Consider the following 27358-nt stretch of genomic DNA (forward strand, 5'->3'; position numbering starts at 1 on the left):
GGGTCTGCAGGAAGCGAGGCCTCCTTGCGTGATCAGAGACGGGAAAGGAGCTAAAAGGCCGTGACCTTCCCCCAGGCAGCTCCGTGCCAGCCCAGTGTGTCCCTTGTGTGCCCCAAGGCCCTCGGAAGGAAGGAGGAAGGCACTGCATCCTTCAGTCCGTGTGGGAACCCTGGCTGCAAGAGCTGAGGGTGGGTTGAAAGGACAGGGACTGAGGGTTCCTTGGAAAGGGTGTCACTGTTTATAAAAGCAAAGAAGAGCCAGTGTGAATCCAGCCTGGCTCTAAGAGCATGTGGAACTGACAAAGCTGTTCATTCTTAGTTTATTCAACAGTGGTTCTGCCGTCCCTTCTCCTTGGACAGGGTCACTGTCCAGGGAGCAGCTCCAGCTCCACTCCAGGGTCTTTAGGTGCCCTCCCGTTCTCCTGGTGGTGGGTGCCACTGTGGCAGGATCCTCAGGCAGCAGAGACCACAGGGAGATGGCACCTGAGCTAGGCTCTAAGACCTGAGTGGTTCTGCCACCTCCCTTGGGAGGCAGGAAGGGATGCTGAGCAGGCTGGGGCATGGCTTAGAGCTCATGGACAGCCATTCCCTGCACCCCGCAGTCACTGCATGTGGCCTCTTGCAAGGTCTGAGGGACATTGCAGGCCCCAAGTCCATCAAGTCTGTAGTTCCTAGGAACCAAGGCATCTTGAAAGCTCCTGAGAGCCACCAGTGGACACTTTGATGGTACAACAGATGCACTCCCAGGCCCAGGTGTCCAAGCAGCAGCCAGGAGGCCGGGGCCTCCTCTACATCCACCCAGGGCCTCTCTCACCCTGAGCCTCCCTTCTCATGGGGCCGAGCCTGTTTCTGGGATTCACAGACTCCCACGTTACACCTAATGCAGGCTGGCCACTCATCACCTCCAGGAAAGCCAGCTGTGTGCTACATGCTGTTGGCAGCCCAGGGGGAGTTTGAGGGTCTCTGATTTGGTTTAATTAATTAATATATTTATTTATATTTAGAGGTCCCTCTGGCAGCCCAGGGACAGTTTGAGGGTCTCTGATTGTTTAGACACGGTCTTCCTTTGTCACGCAGGCTGGAGTGCAGTGGTGCAATCATATCTCACTTCAGCCTTGACGTCCCAGGCTCAAGAGATCGTCCTGCCTCAGCCTGCCAGGTAGCTGGGACCACAGGCGCGGACTGCCATGCCTGGCTAATTTTTAATTTTTATTTTTTCTAGAGGTAGGGTCTCACTATGTTGTCCAGGCTGGTCTTGAACCCCGTGGCCTCAAGTGCTCTTCCCACCTTGCCCTCCCAAAGTGCTGGGATTAAAGGCTAGAGCCACCATGCCCAAACAGGTGTTTTTTTTTTTCCTTACTTTAGAACCTCCTGCATGTCATTTGGAATGTGCTGGATGAGAAATAACAGGAGGAACCAGAAACAACTGGCCTAGAGCAGAGAAGGATTGGCGGGGCAGGGCTACTGAGTCAGGTGGTGGCCAGTCCATACCCCCATGGCAGTGGCTCTGTGGTTCCTGTCCATGGTTGCACCCAGTCCTGCCAGCTAGCTGGATGACAGGGTGGCAGGAGCCTCCCCACTTCCCATAGAAGGGGCTGAGCACCCCATTCCCAAGGAGGGAGCTGCAGGTTCTGTCTCCCAAGCCTGGGCTGTCCCCACCAAGTCACCCCTTTTTTTTTTGAGACGGAGTCTCGCTCTGTGGCCCAGGCTGGAGTGCAGTGGCCGAATCTCAGCTCACTGCAAGCTCCGCCTCCCGGGTTTACGCCATTCTCCTGCCTCAGCCTCCCGAGTAGCTGGGACTACAGGCGCCCGCCATCTCGCCCAGCTAGTTTTTTGTATTTTTTTAGTAGAGATGGGGTTTCACTGTGTTAGCCAGGATGGTCTCGATCTCCTGACCTCGTGATCCGCCCGCCTCGGCCTCCCAAAGTGCTGGGATTACAGGCTTGAGCCACCGCGCCCGGCCGACAAGTCACCCCTTTTCAGCCTGGAGCCCAAGGACGTTCTTTCTCATCTTATACTTCAGAAGGGGTGATCAGGGCCCAGAGAAGGCAGGGACCTGCCCAGGGTCACATCAGCCAGGAAATGGCGGAGGCAAGGCAGATCCCTGGACTCCTGGAACCAGCCTGGTGCTCTGTGCCTAGCGCATGTTCTTTTTGTAGGGATATCCTCATCCCCACCCCAACACACATCCTCTCTCGAGTGGGCCACCCCAGTTTGTCCGGTGGGTCCTGCAGCAGGAGAGCCCTGGGGGCTGGAGGACTGTGAAGGAGGAGTAGCTCACCACGGAAGCCAGTCCAAGAGTCTTTCCTTGTTATTAAAGTTTTTGAATTTTTTAATTTATTTTTTAAATGGATATTCACATAGTTTGAAAGCCGGAAAGTAATATGATCCAGCAGTTGTGCTCCTTGATATTTACCTAAATGAACTGAAAACTTAGGCCCATGGAAAAACCTGTACACAGATGCTTATAGCAGCTCTATTCAAAACTGTCAAAACGTGGCAACCACCAGACGTCCTTGAGCAGGTGAAGGGATAAATAAACTGCATGCCTCCAGACAGTGTAATAGTGCTCAGCACGAAAGAGAAGTGAGCTATCGACCATGAAGAGATGTGGAGGAACCTGAAGTGTGTAGCACTGAGTGAAAGAGGCCAGTCTGAACAGGCTGCGTGCTATGTGAGTCCAACTCTATGACATTCTGGAAAAGGCAAAACTATGAAGACAGGAAAAGGATGAGTGGCTGCCAGGAGCTGGTGGGGGGGATGGGTATGCAGAAATCAGGATTTTTAGAGTGGTGACACTGTTTTGGGTGGTGCTATAGTGGTAGATAAGGGTCGTTCTACGTTTGCCCAAACCCGCAGAATCACAACACCCGGAGTGGACCCTAATCTAAAACGTGGACCCCGGGTAACGCTGATGCATCAGTGTGGGCTCATCATTGTGCCAATGGAGCACTCTGGTGAGGATGGCGACAGCAGGGGTGTCTATGAGTGTTGGGGGTAAATCTGCCTTCTGCTCAGTTTTGCTGAGAACCTAAAACTGCTCTAAAACTAATGTCTATTTAGGGGAAAAAAAATACTGGAAGGTGCCTGGCAGAGTTTCCCTCCCACCCTACCCCACGTGCTCAGGGCATAGCCTCTGCCCTTGAAGGTCCTCCATTTTGGCTTCTCCTGGCCATGCCCCCTAGTTGTGCCCCACTCATGCAAGTGCACATATACGGGAACGGTTTTACCCCCTGTTACTTTGCACCTTGCTTTTCTCACTTACTAAATCTAAGAGAAATGACCCATGTGCTTTACTGTGGCCTTCTTCACTGTTCCTGACAGATGCGTAGTAAGTAGTCTGTTGTGCTGATGTGGAATGATTGGTGAGCACTGCCCTGTTAATGGGTACACGGGTTACTTCCAGCCTTTTGCCATTTGGAAACAGTGCTGCAATAACCTTGTATGTGTCTCATTTCCCATGGGATAAGTGCCCCAAATGCAGTCAGTGTACCAGAGGGTGCTAGAACTTGTCATTTGGGCAGGCATTGCCAGGTTACCTACCCCAGGTTGGAGCATCTCCTGTCCTGCCAGCCATCTGTGGGAGGTCCGTCTTCCCCAAGCCCTGCAGCCCTTTGGACTGCAGCCTGGCAGAGGGATGAGGCCGGAGCTCACTGCAAAACGAGTTTGCATTTCCCGCATATACAAGGCTGTTTCTCTGCTCACACCAGTTTTCAGAGTGGGGAGGAAGAAAGAAGTGTGTGCTTGTGGTTAGGGCAGCCCTGGGTCAGAGCCCAGCCTCCAGTCTCTGCCCGGATGATGTGGGCCAGCAACAGCAGCCACTGCAGCACTCTCACTGCTCAGATGCAGGGCTGGGCACGCCCCAGGCGCCCCTCGTTTCCTCATGAAAAGCCTGTGTTGTGGGCAACCTGTTTTAGAGGAGGACACCAAGCATGGGTGACGCACTCGCCTATAGTCACATAGCTAGTAAGTGTGAAAGTAGGATGTGGCCCCAGGTCCATCGGAGTCCAAACTCACAAACCCCAACCTCCCCACACCTCAGCCTCAGTCTTCCCATCTGTGGAATGGAGATGATTATACCCACTTTGAAGAGCTGTGGTTAGCATGGAGCAGGGTAGCATTTATAAAGCCCTCTAAACATGGCTTAACCTGACACCCATTGCCTACTAGTCCGGGTCAAATGTACTGGGCCCATTCCGGTAGGAGGACTGAGGAAATTTGTGTTGACTGAAAATGTCCTGTTGCTGTGGGCCCGCCTGGGAGTTCTTTGGTTCTGTTGGGTCTGGTGGAAGGTTCGCTCCTCTGATTTGCTTTAGAAACTGGTAAATCGAGTGAGCCTGGGGCCCACCCTGATACCCAGCTGCATCCCCTGCCCAGGTGTGGACGATGGTGAGGACATTCCCCGGGAGATGCTGATCGGGATCTATGAACGGATCCGTAAGCGAGAGCTGAAGACCAATGAGGACCATGTATCCCAGGTGCAGAAGGTGGAGAAGCTCATTGTGGGGAAGAAGCCGGTATGTCATGGGCCCTGGTACATGGTGGGCCCCAGCACCACCGGGACGGGGCTGCCTGCCAGGCCTTCTCACTCCCACCCACCCCACTCCATGTGGTCCCTTCCAGCAGGGCTGGTGAATTCTGCCAGCCAGGGCTTGGGGTTTTTTCAAGTGGCTCCTGTCATATTTGGGAATAACAGCTATTGGCTCTGCATTACAATCTGAAGAGAGCTGAGGCGCTTAATAATCCAGCAGGCCAGGGTTGTGCAGTGGCTGAGTTCTGGACCCCTGAGACTGGCGGTCTTTCCTGGGTGGTCCAGGAGTCCCCTGGGACCCCTCAGAGGTCTCTGCCAGAGCAGGTCCCCCACACACTGGCTGGGTGGAGCCCAAGGGGAGGTGTAGGGAGGGGCACTTGCAGCATTGGCCTGGGCGTGGCTTTGAAACATGAACACCGTTTTGTTGGTTTCACATTCTCCCACAGATCGGATCCCTGCATCCCGGGCTCGGCTGTGTGAGTATTTCTCTGCTTTTACCTTTGTGGGTAGCCCACTGCCCTAGGGAAGTCCAGCATCAGCCAGTCTCTGGCTCCCCAGGCTCCCAGAGCCCGAGTGCTGGCTGCTTGAGTTTGTTGCTGGGGCGCTGAGGAATCAGGTGTTCATAATTACCCCAGCCTCAGATCTCTGCAGGCCCTGAGGCTGTGCTGTCAGGGGAGACTCCTGCTGGCTCTTATCAGTGCCCTGTTGAGGCCAGCCCCTAGACCCTGCGTCTGAAACAGACCCCGGTGTGTCCTCTGAGGCCCTGCCCTGTCCGCTACCTGACCCTGCTCTGTGCTCTATCCCCCACATCCCATGCCCCAGGCATTCCCAGTGCCCGCCTCCTCACCCCCAGGACCCATCCTCTGCCATAGCTTTGTGGTGTGCCCACACGCCCCAGGGCACATGCACATAGGGTGACCAGGCCGCTTGCCATGACCCTCCTTGTGGACTGGCCTCGTCCCTCAGTCCTGAAAGCAGCTCTGCCTGCCCTCACCCTCCCCAGCTTCCCCTGCAAGAGACCAGGCCCCTCCCACCTCCAGCCTGTGCTCCTCAACCCTGCCATCCTCTCTCCTTCACACCTTTGCAATCTGAGCACCCCAGGCTGGGCCACATTTTCCCCCCTCATCTTAACCCCCTGATGTGCCAAACTCAGGCAGCCCTGGCCTAGAGCACACCTGGCAGAGTCAAGCCCCTGGCCTCAGGGCAGTGATCCCGGGGATCCCACCCCTTTGACCGTCTCCCCTGTCCTGCATGAACCTGGGCACTCCCAGAGCCAAGCCCTGATGGCTCATCCCTCGCCCTGAGGCATCCGGCCTCAAGGGCAGCTGGAGCTATGACCATGTTGAGGGCTCGCGTGAGCTGTCAGGGACATGTTCAGGGCAGATGTGGGGAGTGGAAGACAGGGCCAGGGCAGGTGCCACAGAGTGTTGGCTGCTGGCTCAGGATTTTCAGGCATCAGGACAATAGGTATCTTTTATGGGGAGGCTTGGTAGGGTGGGAAAAGTCCTGGAATCTGGAATTGGATCCTGGCTCTGCCACTTCCTGGTTTTGTCATTACTTACCTTCTGTGCCTCAGTTTCCTCATCTAGAGTGGATTCTCTCTGTAAAGACTTTTTCAGGGCTTAGTGACCTCATGTGTATGACCGGCACATTGCAGGGACTCAAAATGTGACTCACTATCTGGGCAGAGGCTCCCAGGTGAACTTGATAGTTTAAGAAGCCTGGTACCTGCCCAAAAGAATGGAAGGGGGGTCTCAGCAGAAGCAGGGGTGCATCCCTAGTGCTTCAGGAGAGCAGACATAAGGGATTTTAAGTAGTGGCTCCTGAGAACAGAGTACGGGAGACTGCCATGAGCCAAAAGACACATCTGCTCTTCACTGTGTGTGAGGGAAGGCATTTTTGAACTCAAGGCCCACGTGCCAGGTTTCTAGCTTGAAGGGCTAGACTTGTCCACTGTGGCTCCCAGGGCTCCTGGAGGAGAGCTGGGCGGCCGTGGCAGGACAGCCTCTCCCCACACAGGTGCTCTCTCTGCCCCACCGTCGGTTGGTCTGCTACTGCCGGCTCTTTGAGGTTCCAGACCCAAACAAGCCCCAGAAACTCGGACTACACCAGCGAGAAATCTTCCTGTTCAACGACCTCCTGGTGGTATGTGGCTCACCCACAAGGTGTCATAGCAGGGACCTCAAGCCTGAGCCCAGGGTCCGCGTCTGGCTCTCTGCATGGGGGAGATGTGCATGCATGTGGGGGTGCAGAAGGGAGGGTCTGCCTGGTGTCTGTCACACTGATGCACGTGGAGACAGACTTCATTGACTCATGTACAGGTCCAGAGGGGGATCTTTGGCTTTAGTGCCAGCTCCTTCCAGAGCCTCTGCCAATGTCAGCAGCACTCCTGTGTGCTGTCTGCACCTGTACCTTGTGTGATGCTTCCTTGGGCAGGCCCCTTCCTCAGGCAGGCTCTGTCCAGGAAGGGAATGTGGCCCCAGCAGCTTCAGACCTGATCCTGTCTGCTGAGCAACTGTAGAATTCTCTTCTTAGACTGAGCAGAGGTTGCAGAGTTAGTCCTTGTTGCTGCACATCCCTCCCTAAGCCACTCCAGGCCAGGCAGGTGCAGCGCTTTCTGATTGGCTAGGCCTGGGTCCCAAGCCCCACCTCCTGGAACCCTGAGCTGGTCCCCTCAAGACCTATGGACTGAAGGAAATAAGGGCTGGAGGTTTCCCCAAAAGGAAACTGGGGCGCTCTTGCCAGAAAAAAAGGTGATATGGATGCTGGCCAGATGGGGGCAGAACTGCAGAGAGAAGGGAGTTTGTCCTTTGGATTTCTATACCATGCCATGGGCTTTCTTGCCAAAGATGCCCATGTTCTTGATTGGGTATGAAGACTGGCTACCCTTCTCTGACCACTGATGTTGAAATCAGACCTGTAGGTTCAAATCCTTTATGAAGAACTTCTGACCTTGAGCGAATCCCTTCACATCTCTGAGCCTCAGTTTCCTCCTCTGTAAGATGAATCTCTCAGAAGGTGGCGGGGGTCCAGTGAGGTCCTGGACCTAAGACCCTTACATGGTGCTTGGCATGCCCTAGAGACCGGGGAGGTGTGAGCTCCCCTCTCCCCTCCCAGCCCAGCCTTTGGCTGCCACACTGGAAAGTTCCTTTCCTTACTGCAGACCAGGATAGCAGCCAAGGACCGTGGCGGGCCAGCAGGGGTTCAGGGATCACATCGCTAGCCCAGGGGCCAGTCTCCCTGCGGGGCATCACCAGGCATAGCTTCACACTCTAGCTGTTCCCGAGAGAGGAAGCCATGGCTTATTCTCAAGGTCAGCGCTGCTGAGCGCCACCTGTCCATTCTTGCCCCTCAAGGTAGCAAGCCTCAGGTGTGTACACCTCACCTGGCTGTGAGAAGGCACTTGAGGGGGCTCCGTGCTGTGAAGTGCCTACTGCCTCTGTGCCAGGTTGTGGGACTTTGTTGCCAGCCAAGATGGCATCGGGGTTGCAGGGACAGGAACCGTCGTCCGAGTCTTGGAGTAGAAGGCCGTGCCCTCCCCCAACGTGGGCTTGTCCCTGTCCTCCTGACTTTGAACTCCAGGAGGGTCCTCTGGCCAGAGGTTGCACATAGTCACTGCCCGCCAAGGCACTGCAGCTCAGCTCTGTCTCTGGCTGCCTCCAGGTCACCAAGATCTTCCAGAAGAAGAAGAACTCGGTGACGTACAGCTTCCGACAGTCCTTCTCCTTGTACGGCATGCAGGTCCTGCTCTTCGAGAACCAGTGTAAGTCTGCCCCAGGGCCTGCCTGGAAGAGCGCACGTCCCAGCTTACGCTCTTTCTCCTGGCTGCTTCGAGGACAGAACCCTGTGGGGGCTTCTACACTCACCCCTGTTTTATCCCCAGAGAGCAGATTGCAGCTAGGAGCTCTGGTGAGCAGTGGGCACAGACCCTCAACAGACCCATCAGTCAGTTGAGCCTGATGTAATTACTGGTACTTCACTTCTTGCAGTGATAAGATTTTTAAATTTATGGCAGAAATACATTTATTTAAATAAAATGTTGACAGAAAAACATTAAATCGTATAGGTGATACGCAAACATGGCCCAGAACACAGGCAACAGCAACCCCTGAGTGTCCATGGAAGTGAAGAGCTGAGCCCCTCAGCCTAGGTCAGATCCCAGCTCTGGCTCAACTGCTGTGTGGCCTGGCTCTGCAACCCCACTGGCCTCTGTTTCCTGGGTCATAAAGTAGTGCCTGCGACAGGGCCCCTATCATAGCTGCCGGAACACAGTGCTTTGCAAGGGTTAATTTTGATGTCCTGCTGGAAGGCACTGGGTAAAGCCTGGGGGCCTGGGAGTTTGAGGGGCTCACACCTGCAGCACCCCACTGGCTTCCATTTTACCTTGCTCCTTTCGCTCTCCACGGCTTCTCTTCCCCCTCCTTTGTCCCTTCCTTATTGGAGGCTGAGCCAGCCCTCCTGGGCTGGGGAGCAAGGGGCCACCTGGAGTGTCCTAGGGAAAGAAGCTGAGTGTCCCTGCTTTAGCAGTAGGGGTCCCTTGTCCTCTCAGAACTAGGCGTCACTGTCTGTCTAATCAGCCTTCCATCTGCAGGTTAGAACAGTGTCAGGGACCCACAGCTGGACCATCCAAAACCACAGGCCTTGCGCCTAGCTCTGGGGCTCTCTGTCCCCTTCCATCTTCAGTGGGACCAGGGACAGCCCGGCAGGAGCCCCTGCACTCCCTGTATGCCCTGCTCCCCATGCGCCCAACAAGGAGCACGGCGTGCCTGCCCTGGCTGCCTCCCCACCTCCTGCCATTCCTGTCTATTGCAGGCTGCAAGTCATGGCTTACCTTGGTCCCAGGGGAGACCAGTGCCATCCCCACATTGTCCTGACCAGCAGTAGCCCACTCTCTGAGATGGTGTCATTGACCCCTGCCCCCCAGGGCTGGGGTGGGAACTTAGTGAGATCCTGGCAGCAAAGCTCCCAGCAGGGGGCCAGGACCACTGTGGACCGTCAGGGCAGAGGCTGCACCTGGATCATGTCTGTGGTCCCAGGGCTTGGCCTTAGATCCTGGACGCTGGGTGCTGGCAAGGGCTAAGCCTGCAGCTTCTGTAGGAGATGCTGTCATGCCAGGGATCTCAAACTGGCAGCCTTGGAGGCAGGCCCAGCTCAGTTATGTTTTATATGGTTTGCATATTTTTTTTTTTTTTTTTGAGACGGAGTCTCGCTCTGTGGCCCAGGCTGGAGTGCAGTGGCGCGATCTCCGCTCACTGCAAGCTCCGCCTCCGGGGTTCAGGCCATTCTCCTGCCTCAGCCTCCCGAGTAGCTGGGACTACAGGCGCCGCCACCACGCCCGGCTAATTTTTTGTGTTTTCGGTAGAGACGGGGTTTCACCGTGTTAGCCAGGATGGTCTCGATCTCCTGACCTCGTGATCCGCCCACCTCGGCCTCCCAAAGTGCTGGGATTACAAGCGTGAGCCACCGCGCCCGGCCGGTTTGCGTATTTTTTTAAAATTTGCTGAACCAGTCTCCACATCAAAATGTAGATATTGTGAAAATCAGAAGGTTTGGCGTCACTAGGCACATGTTCCCATGTGGCAGTAATGGGCTGCATGTACACACATGTGCACACATATGCACACAGGAGCACTCTTCAGCTGCCCGCAGGTCCACCTGGCCCACCTGGTCTGAGCCAAGGTGGGATTAGTGCTTGGTCCAAGAACCTTCAAGCATCCAGTGGCTGATGCTTTGTCAGTGACTCTCACTGCAGGAGCAGCACTGACAAGAGATCAAAGCCCCAGGGACCCTGAAAGCCAGGAGGTGGCACCAGGCAGGTCTGGGCACAGGGTTCCTTGGCTGTGGAGTGCCCATAGTGCACCCCATGGGAGTTGTGGGCCACAGGCCATTTGGGATAATATGGCCCTCACTGTTGTCCAGAACTGAAATGATTAGAGAAGACCCCCACCCTTCTCAGGACGCAACCTCTGTCCTCCTCCAGGATTCAGCACCTGGCAGAGTGCCCAACGACCTGGAAGTCAAGGGCCTGGTCTCCACGATCTTAAGGTTGGGGAAGAATGGTGGCCCCAGCAGCCTCCCGTGAGCTCGGCCACTTTTGTCCCCAAGTCACATGTGGAGCAACACAGACCATCTTACCCAAGTTGGGAGATGAGGTTGCTGTGTACCCCTGCAGCCTGCCACTGCTGAGGCTGGACTCCGGGCACTTATCCCAGGCTCACGTACAACTCAGCCCTACCATTGTTTCCTGACCAGAGAGAAGGTTGCAGAGAACACACTGAGACCCGTGGGCCTCCTCCCCTCTCGTTCCCTTTTGCAGACTACCCCAATGGCATCCGGCTCACTTCATCTGTCCCCGGAGCAGACATCAAAGTGTTAATAAACTTCAACGCCCCCAACCCTCAAGACCGGAAGAAATTCACTGATGACCTGCGGGAGTCCATTGCGGAAGTCCAAGAGATGGAGAAGCACAGGATAGAGTGTGAGTACCAGGGCTTGTGGACAGAAGGCCGAAACTTGCTGGCCACTGGCACTTGCCTCCCCATGTCAGGGCAGTGACTTCTCCTGAGCCCACAGAGATGAGATGTCCCTCAGTCTTTTCTGACCTTCCCTATGGCCACGTGATGGGGCAGTCTGTGTGCCCAGGCTGCAGGAGGCACAGAGGGGGTCCAATCCAGGACCCGCCCTACCTGTTGCATGTCATATGTCCAGCAAAAGACTCTGGCTCTCTGGTCACCCCGTGCACAAGAGCCTGCAGAGTTCCCAGCTGGCCTTTCTGCACCTCGTCGTCTTCTGCATCAGGCTCAACCCACTGATGGGTCACACAGCCAAGGCCATCCTTGGCTGCAGGTCTACTCCCTGGAGGCACATGGGACTCCCTACTGCTGCCCCCTCTGTGGAAGGCCCTGGCTAATCCTTACTCATCTCCCAGACCTAGGCAAGTCTGTGCCTCCCTGTCCACCCCCGAGCCTGGAAGGTGACTGTCATTCCTGCAGGTCACAAGGCCCTCTGGCCTCCCTAGCCTTCCTCCTGGGATCTCCTTTCTGCTCCTTTGTCCAGGGTGGCCATCACACCCTCTTTCCCAGAAACAACCCTTCCCCATTCAAGGCAGATGGTGGCTCAGGACAGTGCTAGCTCCAAGCAGAAGGCCCCGTCTCGCACCTACTCTAGGCTGTGCTCCTCTCATCAGGCCACTCACCCTCTCTGTTCCAGCGGAGCTTGAGAAGCAGAAAGGCGTTGTGCGGCCCAGCATGTCCCAGTGCTCCAGCCTCAAAAAGGAGTCGGGCAATGGAACTCTGAGCCGGGCCTGCCTGGACGACAGCTACGCCAGCGGCGAGGGCCTCAAGCGCAGTGCCCTCAGCAGCTCCCTGCGGGACCTCTCGGAAGCTGGTAAGAGCTTGGCCTAGAACCACCTTCCTAGCCCAGCGCATGCAAGACCGAGGCAGGGCGTCTGCATTCGGGGCATGCATCACGCGGGGCGGGGCCTGCGGCGAGGCCAGTGTGGCATTTCCCCTGACCTCCACCAAAGCAGAGCAGCGTCTGACAGCACAGAAAGGGCATCCCAAAAAGATACAGGAAAACAGGACCAAATTGTGAAAAAGAAAGGCATTGTGTACGAATTAGCTGGGGAAGTCATCCCCATTTTCCCTTTCTTCTTCCAGGGGTTTTATTTACTCGTTTATTGATTTGGGAAGTCGCTCTAGCCCGGAGTGAGCCGGCGGCTGTGTCCCGTGCTCTCTGTGCGGCCGCGTCCCTGTGCTTCATGCTGATGAATGAACTTGCGCGGAACCCTCTAAGCTGTCTGGCGCCCCCTTGCCCACTGTCCCCGGTCTTGCTTTCCCTGCGGGGCCTCCTCTCCTGGGAAACCCGGGCCTCGTCCAGCCCAGAGGCCATTGAGCAGCGGCCAGGGCTGGCTCCGGGGTCCGGGAAAGCCCTGGTGGGAACTGTGATGTTGTGATTGTTTCTTTGTTTCTGTGTGTGTTTAATTTGCTGCCAGCTGTTTCACCCCCAAGCAAGCAGCACCCCTGAAACCGCCTGCATTCCTGGGGGTGGGGCACTGTGAGCAGCAAGGCTCAGGGGCTTTTGCCAGCAGCCTTGGCCCAGCCTCTCCCTCGTGGAGCAGGAGAGATAAGAGGCACGGGCCGGCCGATGGGTGCCTGCTCTTGCCGCTGCAGCCTGTGTTGCTGCTCAAGGAGTGTACAGGAGGGTGTCATACCCACCCTCAGCCCAACAGCCTGTCCACCAGTCAGTGAGCTTCTCCTGGAAGGGGCCCCGGGGGCTGCCTGGGGCTGCAATGGCCCAGCTTGTCTCGCGCAGGTCTGCCCTAGGAGCCTGGTGTGCCTCTTTTGGGAAGACCCCCTTCCTGGGGTTGCCTGCCCCACCTGCCCTGCCTCAGGACTCCCTCCTGCACCTGCCCATCAGCAGCCTTGCCTCCCCTCAGCTAAGTCCCTCTCAGGCCCTTTGGAGTCTGCCCTTTTTTTTAAGTTGGATTTTTTCCTTTGTTTTCGTTTTGTCGTTATCATTATTATTATTATTATTATTACTATTATTTGCCATAGTAAAAAAAATCAGAAATTCATTGCCAGTTGCCAGCATGAGGGTTGAACCCAGGGCTTCTCAACCTCGGCTTGATTGACATTTTGGGCCAAGTGACTCCTTGCTGGGCGGCCATCCCGGGCTTGGCAAGATGTTTACCGTCATTCCTGGCCTCTACTACTGGTTGCCGGTAATATCTTCCCTGTCATGACAGTCACTGATGTCTCCAGAAATTGCCAGGTGTCCCCTGGGGGGCAGAATCACCCCTGGTTGAGAACCACTGGTTTTCCCAGTGGCCTTGTGAAACACAGCTAAATGTCACTGGACTGCTTTGGGCCTCTGCAGGCTGTGGGCCGGGACCTCTGTTTGAGTTTGTGCAGTGTGGCGGGCCCTGCCCTCTCCCTCCCCTGATGAAGCTGTCCAGCCCCTCTCAGGCAGCAGCGGTTCTGCCAGAACCGAGGCCCTTGAGCCACATCCACCCCAGGGCCCAGAGGTCAGGACCCCAGCCGTCCACCCTCTACAGAGCTTGGGGGTCGGACAGCCACGTGCCGGGCCCACGTTCATGTGAGGGGTGAGCCCAGGGCCAGCTGCTTTCATGTAGTGTGACGATTGCTGTTGTCATTTAGGAATTCTGAGCTCAGAAGGACAATAGGGACTGAGACCCCGCCCTGGGCCTACCATTGAAACAAAAGCAGGAACAGATCTCAGAGACCCCCCCTGTACCCAGAAAAGTTTGGGGGTGAAGTGAGGTGGGGTTTGAGTCCAGGCAGCTGCCGAGACCCCAGGCTGGGGACAGGCCACCTGTGATCTCCCATCGGAACAGGTGGGTGCTAGCAGCCTTCCTGGGGAGGGGCAGGGCTGGCAGCAGGAGAGGTCAGATGTCGTGCTCTGGACCAGGTCGGGGCTGCAAGCTCCCCAGCGGCAGCATGGCCCCACCTCACTCACCACAGCCCTCACAGCACTGAGCCCGAAACACCACGATGAGCTTGTGGAAGAGGCAGGCCCGCAGGACAGTGTCCCCTCCATGGTTGGCACGTCACTGCTCCCAAAGCAGGAAACCCTGGGAGAGCTGTCCCAGGTCTGCACTTGATATCCATCCAGGAGAGGACATACCACAGACATGAAGCCAGGGGACTGATGAAGTAGCCGTAGATGGTGCCCGAAGAAACCCATCCTCAGGAGCCTCCAGAAGCCTCTATCATGCCAAGGGTTAGAGGGAAGGGGGCTAGCACCGGCCACACCGCAGTGCATTGCCTGGTGTCTCAGCCCTGGTCTTCCTTGGGCCAAGACTCCCCACCCGGTCCTCATTCCAGCGGCACAAGAGCCCTGCTGACCCAAGACCAAGGACCCAGCAAGGACTGTGGGAACAGGGATCAACCGAGTGGTGGTGGACATTGACCAGCGGCCCCCAGTGGCCCTCCTGCCCCTCCCTGGCCAAGCTGCCCAGCTCTGAGTCCTTACGGAGAGGACCTGCCTGCAACAGTCTCCATGTCCTGTTCCAGGGGAGCAGTGACAGCCAGCAGTGGTGGGTGGACAGAGCAGCACCCCTGCCATGTGTGAAGCGGGCCAGGGCCCAGAGAGGGTGGTGCTTCCTCTTGCCCTGGCCACATCCCTCCCCACCATGTCAGGCCCAGCAGAGAACATGGTGCAGCACGCAGATGCCAGAGTCAGACAGCCTGAGCTCCTCCCCCACCTCCGCCTGCCCTCTCTAGCTCTCAGACCCTGTGGGCCTGTTTCCCCAGCTGCAGCGAGGGAGTCAGCGCATGGAAAGCCTTTCAGGCGTGCCTGGCTCAGGCAGCGCCGGCCAAGTGTGCGTAGCTATCATTTCTGTTGTGGTCATTGACACTGAGCAAGGCTACCAGCATTGCTGAGGGTCACAGGACGAGTATCCGGTGGGCAGGAGAGTACTGCCATGTGACGTCCTGCCCTGACTCTGAGGAAGCTGCAAAAGTTGTGAAGAACCATCCTGGGAGCCCTTCAAGAAAAATGGTTCCAAGTCCCTCCAGACCCTGCCCAGGGCTGGCTTGGCCTGATCCGCACACGTGTGGCGTGAGCCACTATTCTTCATCAGCCTGTGAACCTGGGCAAGTGTGGGAGGCTGCGTATGCATGGGATGTCTGCACGGATTGCTATGGGCAGTTATGGTTGTGGGTGTACCTGTGAGCACAGGGCTCTGGGATTCAGCACAGAGGGAGCCCTGGGATCACCCTGCATCTCTTGCTGACCTGAGACATTGAGAAAGTGGATTGTAAGACATTCAGCATCACTCCAAAACAGCCAAGTAAAGAACTCCTAAGTGTTCGCCCAAGTTGAGCAGGGTAAGGAGGACCGTGTTTAACTCCAGGTGGGGACACTGTGTGGACCCCCAACCCCAGCCTTCAGGCCTGGCGCAGGTCGTGTCAGAAGCTATAGGCTAGCCAAAAGGAGTTGCCAGATACAGGCAGGGGAGGCCATCTCCCCTCTGCCCCTGGTTTTTAGTCAGCCAGAGGAGTCCCAGGCCTTAGAGGAGTGGGCTAGAGAGCTGATTTGAAAACCCTAGAGACAGTGGCGCTCTGTCCCTCCACATTTCCACATGGCGTCACAGTGTCCTGAGTGTCTGATGGCCGTGGCCACCCAAGAGGAGGGTGGAGGAGGGAGGCCATGTCCTGGGAGGCTGGACTCTACTTTGCTCCATGTCCCTGGACCACTGTGTTGGGCAAGAAGGGAAGAAGGGTCAGCCCCTCTTCCCACACTGGCTGAAAAATGAGGAAATGTGAGCCTCCTCTTTCTTCTGGTTGAGAATTAGGGCCAGGGTCCTACTTGGCTGTCCTAGGTCCTCAGCAACTGGTGTCAAGCCCTCTTGCCCTGATGTGCTGTGTGGCCCTTTCCCCATAGTGGTCTCTGAGGGCCACATCACACAAGCCAGAGCCACCCAAGGCCTTCTGCTGACCCCAACTCCCACCTGGGCCTCCGGTTTGGGGTCAGCAGGCAAGGCAGAGGGACTGGACTCCCCTGAGTCTGTGTGGCGATGCCCAGGCTGAAGCCATGCCAAAGCACAGCCCAGCACACTCAGAGGGCACGGGGAGGCTCGAAGCCCACAGCACTCCCTCCACCTGTCACTGGCTGGTGGCCCTGGGCTAGCTGGGAGGTGCAGTAACTTTCCCAGAGGCTGGGGATGGGACACAGTGGGGAGGCCCAGCAGTTGCTTCCTTCTCCTAGGGTCGTGGGCCCAAACGGGCCTGGGGTCCAGCTCTGAAGGCAGCGTGGCCAAGTTATCCAGCCTTAGAGGCGGCCGGGTGCGAAGGTCTGGGTGTGAACCCTGCTGCCTGTGAGAATTGGGCCTCAGCGTCCCCCTCTCTGACACGGACACAGTGGCGCGTATAGGGTTGACATGTCCAGCGCGGTGCTGAACACATGGCGATGCTGCCCAGATGGAAGCTTCAAGAATGTCAAGTGGGGAGGGCTGTTTCTCCCTCCCTCTTCCCATCCCCACTCCCAGCGCCCAGGCTGGCCCCTAAGGCCAGGCCGCTGTCATGCTCCAGGCTTGGTGTTCCTCAAAAATCCACGGAGAAATCCTCAGGAGGGACTGTGGAGGCTGGGCGGGGCCGGGCTGGGCCCTAGGCACCCGGAGCCAAGAGGAAGACCCGGCCTTGCTTTGACGGACCCCGCACACCGAGTGCCTACTGTGTGTCCTGCGCTGGGGCGCGACGAAGATGCTGGCAGAGACCTCCTGGCTTAGGGAAGGCTTTGTGGCCCCTTGGGGAATGGTGCCAAGCAGAGGAGTCCCAAGCTGGAAGGTGGTTTCCAGCAGCCCCCAACCCTGTCTCCTGCCCCTGGCCAGGGCACTGCACAAACCAAAACTGAGCTCCTGCGGGCAGCCGGGAGGAAGCGGGGATATGAAGTTGTTTCCTCTTCACCCTCAGTGCTCGTCCTGCCGAGGAGGTGGGGGCATATATGTGTGTGTGCGGATATACACATATATACAGCAGTCACTGAAGGTGGGCATGCAGGACCTGCCATGCTGTTTGCGGCTATGGAGAAGCTGCCCTCGCCCCTCCCCATTCACCCGAGTCAGGGGTGAACACACGAGTTGGAGGCATCGGGCCCACCTGTCCACATGCCTCAGCCCCAGGGCCCCTCTCAACAGACCGCTGGTCCAGGAGAAGGAGTATAAAATAGGGGCTGGTTTGGAAAAAAAAAAAAAAAAAAAATTTTTTTTTTTTTGCTTTTCAAAAACTTTATTTTGAAAATTCATTCCTGCACTGCTGCTGGCTTCCCCACTGAGCCCCTCCTCCGACCCCTCACACCTGGCTCCTGAGGGCAGGTGGGCCCGGCACCTGTGCCTGCTCCCAGCAGGGGTGCAGGCTCCGTGGCAGCAGCGTGGCGCCAGGCAGGCAGCGCCCCCAGCCTCATGTCCGCGTCTAACTTCTGGTATTGCATGTTCTGGGCAGGGAAGCGAGGGCGTCGCAGCAGTGCGGGATCGCTAGAGAGCAATGTGGAAGTAAGTAGGAAGCGCCTCCGTCCAGCTGGCTGTCCTGTGTCGCCTTCCCCAGTCCTCGGTTCATATCTGTTGTCCTGGTTTTTTTGGTTTGTTTGTTTTTTGGTTTTTTTTTTTTTTTTTTTTGGTTTTTTGTTCTTGTTTTTGTTTTTGTTTTTTTGCTCTTCCTTCCCCTGCTGCACAGAGACGCAGTCACCCGCTCCCTCCCTGCCTGCCTGGGACCCTGTGCATGTCAGCTTCTCCTGTGTTCCTAGAAATATCCATGCCTCTCACCGCTTGTTTTGGACTGAACAGTGGGGGTGGTTCTGAATTTTGTGTTTTGGTTTCTGCTTAACCCCATCACCTGTGGTCCCTGAGCATGGTTGACCATCCCCAGCTTCTGGCACCCCTGCCCGGGCCACCCGGCTCCCATTCATCCTCCACACTTGCTGTTGGATGTTTTTGCTGAACCCTTGACTTCCACGCCCACCCATCCCCATCGCTTTCTTCTTGGAGTTTGATTGCTGTGTGTCTGCGGCAGGACACCATGGAATTGCTTAGCTTGTGGGAGGAGGAGTGTCTTGAGAGAAAGAGAAATTCAGTGTGGATTTCATGATATTTCACTCATCCTCCGGCCATCTCTGTGTTACTGTTCACATCTCTACCTCAGCTTGCAGATCTTTTTCTGTTTCCTTCTTTTTCCTTGTTTGGTTTGCAGTAGGCAGCTGCAGTGAAATGCTTAGGCAGCCCATTCCCCCAGAGGACAAGGTTTCTGAGCCCCACCTGTCCCTGTCACCACCTCTCCCGAGACCTCAGGACCCACATGGGCGGAGCAGGAGAGCTGAGGGCCCTGTTTCAGCAGGAGCAGAGCTCCTCTTCCAGGCACACCAGCCCCTCTGCACTTGCCACACACAGCGCACAGACATCCCAACCCAGGGGTTCCGATCTGAAACCTCAGGCTGCTGCCAGGGCCAAAGTACTTGTCAGAATGAGACTGGAAGTCCTACTTCTGCTGCGGCAGTCAGAGAGGCGGGCCCCTCCCCTGCCCTCACCCCCGACTTTGGTCAAGGCCAGTCACCCCCAACTGCCCTGCACTGTAGTGAGAGGAGGTGGGGCCCAGTCCAGCTTCACTCAGCCCCACCCTCTGGCCAGCAAGTTGAACTAAAGCTTAGCAGTCAGTGGGTGAATTTTTACATTTAAAAAAAAAAACATTCTGACCTAAGTGCTTGAAGATCTTTTAATTTTGATTTCTATGAATTTCCTTTTTAGGGGTCCATCATTAGCAGTCCTCACATGCGCCGGAGAGCTACATCAACACGAGAGTGTCCATCTCGCCCACACCAGACTATGCCCAACTCATCTTCCCTCCTGGGCTCCTTATTCGGGAGCAAGAGAGGGAAGCCCCCTCCCCAGGCCCACCTGCCCTCAGCCCCAGCCCCGCCACCCCCTCACCCACCGGTGGTCCTGCCCCACCTGCAGCACTCCGTGGCTGGCCACCACCTGGGGCCCCCAGAGGGGCTGCCGCAGGCCCCTGTGCATGGGCATCACACCCAGTACTGCCACATGCAGCAGAACCCACCCCCCTACCACCACCACCACCACCACCACCCGCCCCAGCACATCCAGCACGCACACCAGTACCACCACGGCCCCCACGGGGGGCACCCAGCCTACGGGGCCCACGCCCACGGCCACCCACCGCTGTCCGCGGCCCACATGGGGCACACAGCGCACCACCACGGGCAGCCCCCTGCCCCGCCGCCCCCCACCAGCAGCAAGGCCAAACCCAGCGGCATCAGCACAATTGTGTAGACAGCCTGGGCAGGTGTCCCAGGTTCCCTGAAACAGCTGCACACCACACAGGGCACGCCCGGGGGTCGCCAGCCGCACACCAAACCCGGGGCACTTCTGTTGCCATCTCTCCCCTCTTCCCCTCACGGCCCAACTGGAGCCCCAGGAGCCCATAGGGCTGGTGTTGTGTGGAAGAAAGGTCCAGATTTAATTTAGTGTTGGCACCCCAAGCTCCGCTCACCTCAGTCTGAGGGATGGGTGGGCCTCAGACACCATCAGCCTTGAAACGGTGCCGCCAGCCAAGTAGATGTTGAACTGCCTCCCCCACTCCAGCTCTCAGCTCCCTGTGCCCTAATTTACATGCCTGTGAAAACCCAACCTAGAAAACGAAGAAATGAGATACAAAAACAGAGACAAAACAGACCCCAAAACTTGCTGCATTATTGCTCTTTTATTGACAATGGGCAAAAAATTAAGTAGACCTGATATGGTTGATGAAAATACGTAAGTAAACTTTATATAATATAAATATATAAATATATAAATATATATATATATATACTGTATAGGTAGTACTTGTGTGTGAAAGGCAGGCGTTTCAGTCCACAACATTAGCAATACCCACCTTACAAGGAGCTCCACTTACCTAGTAGGAAGACAGTACCTTAGCTGGGTGTGTGAGACAGTAGACCAAACCCTAAATGCTAGGAACAAATTCAGATACTTCATATTTTCATACAAAGAAGTCCCTCTAGGACTGGCTAAAATCTTTACACAATCATTACTAACTGTGCCAAGTAACATAGCATCTAACTGTTTAAAAAGTCCAGTATTGCTTTGTATAAATCCTTATTTTATTAACAGAATACTATCATAAATAGTATTATAATGCTCTGTTATTTCAGGTAAGCAAATAGCTAAACTGCAGTACACTCTACAGTAGCAACTCAGGACAGCTGGTTACGAGCTGGTTGTCTTAGGACATTGGTTACACAGATTCTTAGACACTTTAATGGCTGCGATAACTGTGAATCTCCATGATCCATGTTTCTTTTACGCGCATATGATTTAATGCACACTCATTCAGAGTCCTCCGAGAGGGGCACCCATACACGGCAGAAGTGTTCATCTCCAACATGAAAGTGACCAGCTCTCATCCTCGTCTCCCCAACACCATAACTTCCTCATCACGCCTCCAACCCACACCAGGCCGAAGCCCTCAGAGAGTGTTTTCACCAGGAACCACTCTCGAACCTGAAGGTTGACTTTAGCGTTTAGCAACCCAGGGCGGTGTGTGTGTTTCCTGTTTTGTTTTCTGAGTGGTAGCAGTGATCATCGTAATTCCATGTAGCCATGTGCTAGCAGAACCCCTGTGTCATCACCGTGGCCCGTGTGACCCCAGCCGACGAGTGCCCGGCGGAGCCCCCGCTGCCTTCCCATGGTCCAGTGAGCTGCCAGGGCATCACATGACTCTCAGCTGTGCTCTTGTCGCTTCTGTGTTGTGGTGACACCATGCGCTCCCCGGGCCAGACGCTGCACGTGGCGGGTCTGTGCCCAAGTCACCCACGGGCCATACTTTGTAGTTTCAGCCTTTCGAGCCACTGCAGCCGTCAGTGCTGTGCTCCTAAGCCATGGGACCCGAGGACTGCCCCCCGGCGCCTGTCCAGGCGGAGGCCCTTTCAGAAAGGGCGAAGCTCACGCCTGACTCTGCGGGCCGTGGGGCCGCGTGCTCGGTGGACAGCGTGGTGAGCCGTGGCCGGACGGCAGGAGGAGAGGGGAGCCCCCTCTGGCTGTGTGTCACCTTGGCTGGCTGGCTGGCCAGGGTTTTGCTGATTTCCCTCCTCACATCCCTCCCCTCGCTCATATCATTGAGATCACCGTACCAGCAAATCTGCAAACCAAGCACTTTGTTAATCTCCACAGAGAGCAAATACAGCAATCTAGAGTTTAGCCTTTTTAAAATTAAGTGTGACTTTAACCTGCCCACCTGTGTCCTCCCATCGGTGTGGCATTTCTTTCTTTGGTGTCTGCTCAGAAAGAAACAGCATGGGAGCATGTGATTGGGTCCAGGCTAGGCTGTGGGGGAAGCGCCCTGGTGTCCCCAACTCCTCAATTCTTGGGTCTTTTTTAAAAGCCAGGCTCCCTAAAGCACTCTTTGTCTCGCAGTTTTGAGGAGGTTGTTCTGACCTGGAAGCGTTAAACTGCTGCATGTCATCCGGTGTCAGCTGTGAGGCCGCGCTCTGCGGATTGTACATTTGCAAAATGTATTGGTGTGACCGTAGACACATCGTTGAAGTAAAGCGATCACATATTGAGTATGTCAGCTTTTCTCACCCTCTTCTGTGCCAAGGGGACAGTCTCACTGTAACCTTTAGGTTGTTCCAGAAAAGATTCAGGCCGTTTGGCATAGAACTGCTCTTTCTGAAGGGCAGCACTAATGAATAGCAACAGACAGTAAACCCTAGGAGGGGCTTTCCAGAAACTCTCCCTCTCCATCGCCATCCTGCAAGCTCCACAGCCTCGGGCTGCCAGCCTCTGGCGCTGTCCTCAGTGTGTCCTGGAGCTGTGCTGGGCAGCAGGCCTGGGCCTTGCATAAGGAGCTGCTGGAGCCCACTGAGCCCCTCCTGGGGTTTCCAGCCACACTGTGTGCTCCTTCAGGCCAGTGAGGTTTCATCCTATTTTATTTGCAAGCTTATCAAAAGTTTGTGGAAGATACATTGTTGGATTCCGGAGGCTGGAGTCATTCTGCTGCCCACATCTTGTTTGGGAAGCGAAAGCTCCCAGTGAGCTGGTGTCCCCATGTGTCTTTCGTGGGACTGTCCCCTCTCGATCCCCACCTGTTACTGCCATAGCTTCGGGGTCCTGTCATCACGTCCCACGGGAGGGGAGGCAGAAGGAGGCCGAGGGCCCCAGGATGTCTGCCTGGTCCCTTCTCACTGTGAGGACACCCTCGGCACACCTTTCTCAAGTCACACAAACTATTGTAGTTACATACAGAATTGCTGACAGGAGCAGGAGACGCTGAGGGAAACAGCTGGCAATGTGACAAAAGTCTTTCCTGGGACAACAATCAAATCATGTATTTGTATTTTTTTAAGTTTACCAATGAATTGTACAACAATGTAAAAATAAAGTTCATCCTAATATGATGTGCACATCTTGCTTAAAAACGTCTTCAGCATCCAGTGCAGAGTGATGTTTCCCTCACACACTGCATGCAGCACGAGCCTCTTGTTTTTCTTAACAATGAGCTGAAAAGACAGCAGATGTTCACAGCTGATGCTGGGCGTTGACTCAGCTCCACGGGAAGCTCTGTGCCCGCAGGTAAGCATGCACAGTCTTACAGTTCTCCTTGTAAAATATCATCACCCTTCCTGCCTGAGAAACGAGTGCATTTGTATTTTATATAACAACAATAGTCAAGGCAGCATTGCAACACTGAGCAGGGTGAGGTGGGGGTGCTGAGCACAGGACAAGTGGGAGGAGGCCTGCCCTCCAGTCAGACGCATCCGCGTCGCCCTTCTGTGTGCAGTCACGTTGAGACTGCACACAGCATGCGTCTCCTCTTGGGAGATAACTTTTGCCTCTGAGTTGTTTTAAGCAATTAGAATCAGGTCCTGAATCCCCAGACTGTTCAGAGACTTCAAGGGACACCTCCCTCACAAGAAACCTGGCACCCCCACTGTGTACCTGTGGGAGGGAAGGAGTGCGTTTGTGTTCATCTGCATTCTGTTTGTCAGTGGTAACAGACTCTATCAATGTAAAACCATGGTTGTGATCATGTGGGGAAATCAAATAAATCCTTTGAAACTCTCGGATTCTCAGTTTTTCTGAAAAGTCCAGAAGTTGCCCTGTTGGCCAGACCCAGATCTCCAGCTGATGAGTTTCTCCATTCCTTGTCATGACTCTGGGCACTCACTTTCCTTGAAGACATTGGACTGACTTGACTTTGAGGACACTGATACAAAACTTAAAATAAAGGGACACATCACAACCAATTGAAGGTTTCAAAGGTATTTATAATTTCTAGCAACTTTTTTTTATTTATATTTTTATTTTTTTGAGACGGAGTCTCGCTGTCACCCAGGCCGGAGTGTAGTGGTGCCATCTCAGCTCACTGCAAGCTCCGCCTCCCGGGTTCATGCCATTCTCCTGCCTCAGCCTCCCGAGTAGCTGGGACTACAGGCACCCACCACAGCGCCCAGCTAACTTTTTCTATTTTTACTAGAGACGGGGTTTCACCGTATTAACCAGGATGGTCTTGATCTCCTGACCTTGTGATCCACCCGCCTCGGCCTCCCAAAGTGCACACACCCTGGCGCCTTGCCCAGTGCCTGTCTCTGCAACTGGGAGTCCATCCATTTTACAGACCATTCAGGGGCCCTGCAAGAGAAGCTGGGTACAAAAATTCCCTGAAATACCCAGTTCTGCCTCGGTTTAATTACAGGCATGAGCCACTGTGCCTGGCCGTATTTCTAGCAGCTTTCAACAAATGATGGTCCCCTCATGGAGTAAGAGGGGATGAATTCTATTAAACGTTGAGGTACACTAGTTATGACTTAGGGAAAAACAAAATACCCAGTGGCCCAGTCCCCAGTGAAGATGGATGATGACATGAGGTCAGAACAGCCTGCTTTTCCATGTTAGCTAATGTCATGTGCAAAAGCCAAGATGGTAAAGTCATTCTCCTGGAAGGAAGAGGCCTGTGAGGGTGTAATTGGCTTCTATGATTTCTCCTTTCCTGGCCAAACATAGTTTCTGAGAACACCACTTTAAAGTTTCAGTGCACGGGATAAAATGAACTGGCAGATCTAACTAGTGAAAAAGTTACTTTTGGTGACCAAAACGAGCTCTGGCCCTCCCACTGTACAGCACATTCTGATTGAAAGATGTTCTCACATGGGCCGCCTCTTCCAGTCTCATTCATAGCTGCTACTGGCTCATCCAGACTGAAACCAGGAAACCAGCCATTTCAGTGCACACACCCTGACGCCTTGCCCAGTGCCTGTCTCTGCAACTGGGAGTCTATCCATTTTACAGACCATTCAGGGGCCCTGCAAGAGAAGCTGGATACAAAAATTCCCTGAAATACCCAGTTCTGCCTCGGTTTGATTTTTGCGATGCAGATCTGTAGCCCAGGAGCTGCTGGAGGTAGATGAGCTAGGCCGGGGCTCCGAGGCAGTGATCTTCTGGGGATTGTGTTTGTCTCCCCCTGCCCTGAGATTGTGAGCTGCATGATCTGCCTCCGTGTGTCCAGTCAGCCCCAGTACTGGGCTTGTCAGCATGCATCTATCTGAAAATGAATAGATGGCAGGGGTTCAGGTCACACTACCACCAGCAGCTGGTCTTTGAGGGCACTGATCATTGACATTATTAAATGTATGGAAACGGTTTGCCCTACCGCGCCACCCCTCCCCCGCCCCGCACAACTTCCCTTGACACTGAGAAGTCTGACTGGGAGACACCTGCCTCAGACCTTGAGATCATGGTTCTTCCTCCTCCCTGGCTGCACATGACTTCCGTGCCACCGAATCCCAGGAACATGTTTAGTCCCTGCTTCACCTGACCCCTTGGCAGCTGTGACTGTTCGTGTCTGCCTCCTTGAAACGCTGGTTCCTGGGCACCTCTGGGCCATGTGCCCTTTCTGCTCTCTGGAGACTCCTTCACAGTCTCCTGTGCAGGCCAGTCCTCCTCCATGGAGCTCGTGTGTGGCTTAGGTGAAGTCCAAGCCCTCTTCCTCCCTTTCCGCTCTGCTGAGGCACCCTCACACAAGCCCAAGGTTTCAGTCCACCTTCTCCATGCCCCTGGCTTCCACATGTCATCTGCAGCCCAGACCTCTACTCTGGGCACCCATGTGCCCTTGGTATTTCTGACAGCCCAGCCCTGCAAGCCCTCCATGACCATGCTCTTTCATTATATAGCCCCATGCAGCAGAAACCTGGTCCTGTCCTCTGTTCCCTGTCTTGGCGAATGACATCATCATTGACTTGTTTAAACTGGGACCTGGGTTTGCTGGTGTCCCATCCATCTTTCCCCAAACCCTCTTGATTTGTGCCTCCTGCTGCTTCTAGAATCCATCTGAGTCTCTTCACGTCTCACCCCACTGCAGGCCCTCATGTGTCTCTCCTGGACTAGAGCTCCCTGCCTTGGCACTGGCCTTCCTGGGGGGACCCCTGTCTATTCCCCATGTGGGTCTTGCTCTGTTGCCAAAGTTGGAGTGTGGTGGTGCAATCACGGCTCACTGCAGCCCTGATCTCCTGTGATCCTCCCACCTCAGCCTCCTGAGCAGCTGTGACTACAGGGGCGCACCACCGTACCTGACTAGTTTTTTTGTTTGTAGAGACAGGGTTTCACTATGTTGCCCAGGCTGATCTCGAAATCCTGGACTCAAGCGGTCCTCCCGCCTTGGCCTCCCAAAGTGCTGAGATTACAGCTGTGAGCCACTACACCCAGCTGCCTAGCCATGGAGTCATTTTTTTTAATGGCTGTTGCCCTTAGGAGGAAAGAAATCCCATCCTTCACATGGCCCCTGCCTGCCCCTCAACAGTCACATTCCCCTCACATTCCAGCCATACCAGCCTTGATTGTTTTGTGACTGTTCATGCATGTCCTTTGACAGTAAAGGTCAAAAAGTCAAGATAGTGTCTGTCTTTGTACACGCTGTAATCTCAACATGGAGCACAAAGTAGATTTCCTAAGTGAATGCCTTGGGAGCACAGCAGGAAATGTGCTACAATGCACGACGCCATGTGGCAGCAACATGAGATGAGGGCCCAGGAACATGGGTGGGGACCATGCTGGCAAGGCCCTGGGGCCTGCTGGCATGCCTTGTTAAATAAGTAAAAATTGGGGCAGTGGTTGGAGGCTTTTAGACATGGTGTTTTAACTTATATCAAGTGTCTTTTGACATGTATTTAATCTAGTGAGAATAGATTGATGAAAAACAGAAAAAAAATGTCCCCACAGTCTCACTATCTCAAATCACGTATAATTGAGTATGTGACCAATTGTTCTTCCATCGTCCCTCCATGCATATTTCTCAGTCACCTCGTTCACATCTCTGAAGTGCTTCCCAAACAGTACTGTCAGTGTTGCTTGGTGCCCCATGTGGAAAGTGTCATCCGTCACACACCTCTAGGGAACGATGCATTACACGCAGTTCAACGCGTTTCTTTCTGCTGGACCTTTTAGAGCCTTTGGAAAAGATGGTGTGCATATATGAATCAATCTCTGAACGATAGCCTGTGCGTTCTACAGAATACAGTTCACTGACACTGTGTGTGTGTAAATGCTATTTTTTCCCCCTTAATCTATTGTGATGAGGCAGTGGAAGACTCAACCATTTATAGTATCTGCATAACATTCCACCTTACGGATGTCCCATAACATGTTGCCATGCAGATAGTGTTGTGTTGGTGAACAAGGAACAAACGGAAAGAAATAATCGAGTTTCTGATAGAGTTGGTGATTCTGGTGAGGACTGGAGCCCAGAGAGGGGAACACCATGGTTCGACCACAGTGCTGAGTTCCTGGGATGACCATGGACCCCGTTTTGGTGCTGCTGGAGGCCAGGTGTCCCCTGAGATGCCTCTTAGCTCAGTGCATTCAGTTCAGTGCCCACTTTTCAAGAGACCCCATCTCACCGCTCAACCCAGAGCAGGCCTGTGATAAAGACCTGGGGGCTGCTGCTTGCAGCCATGGGGTGAAGGTCGCCCACCCTCATTTCTAACGTGGAGCTTCAGGACTTTCAAGGCCCTCAGGGAAAGCTTTTCTTCCTATTGTTCCTAACCACACCCCATCCCCACCTCCACGTTAAAGTGTTCCAATTAAATCTGAAAGATAGGACCTGAAGCACTTTGTCATTTTCCATGTAGTTAATAGGGAAGAACACATTCTAAAATAAAAATACCAGAGGACAATACCTGAATTGGAACCTCTTCTCACATCTTCTGAGAACTTTTCAAAGAAGAACAAGGAGGGGCCAGATGCTGTAACTCACCCCTGTAATCCCAGCCTGGGCAACATAGTGAGACCCCCATCTCTACAACA

At 54.7% G+C, this 27358-nt stretch overlaps 1 protein-coding gene across 3 annotated transcripts in view; it reads left to right on the forward strand.

The window, feature by feature from the left end:
* The window catches only part of IQSEC1 (IQ motif and Sec7 domain 1), a 176245-nt gene extending 153123 nt beyond the window's left edge, over positions 1-23122 (forward strand). For 2 of the 3 annotated variants that reach the window (XM_025375603.1, XM_025375602.1), the window contains exons 7-14: positions 4377-4516; positions 4977-5006; positions 6550-6675; positions 8194-8293; positions 10847-11008; positions 11740-11916; positions 17493-17542; positions 18788-23122. In XM_025375603.1, coding sequence (XP_025231388.1) covers positions 4377-4516; positions 4977-5006; positions 6550-6675; positions 8194-8293; positions 10847-11008; positions 11740-11916; positions 17493-17542; positions 18788-19330 — 1328 coding nt within the window. In that variant the 3' untranslated portion in view covers positions 19331-23122. The remainder of the gene's footprint in view (positions 1-4376; positions 4517-4976; positions 5007-6549; positions 6676-8193; positions 8294-10846; positions 11009-11739; positions 11917-17492; positions 17543-18787) is intronic. The other variant, XM_025375604.1, reaches the window with a different exon arrangement.
* Positions 23123-27358: the final 4236 nt, after the last annotated feature.

Source organism: Theropithecus gelada, chromosome 2, assembly GCF_003255815.1.
Source record: "Theropithecus gelada isolate Dixy chromosome 2, Tgel_1.0, whole genome shotgun sequence".
In the NCBI taxonomy this organism is placed as follows: Eukaryota; Metazoa; Chordata; class Mammalia; order Primates; family Cercopithecidae; genus Theropithecus; species Theropithecus gelada.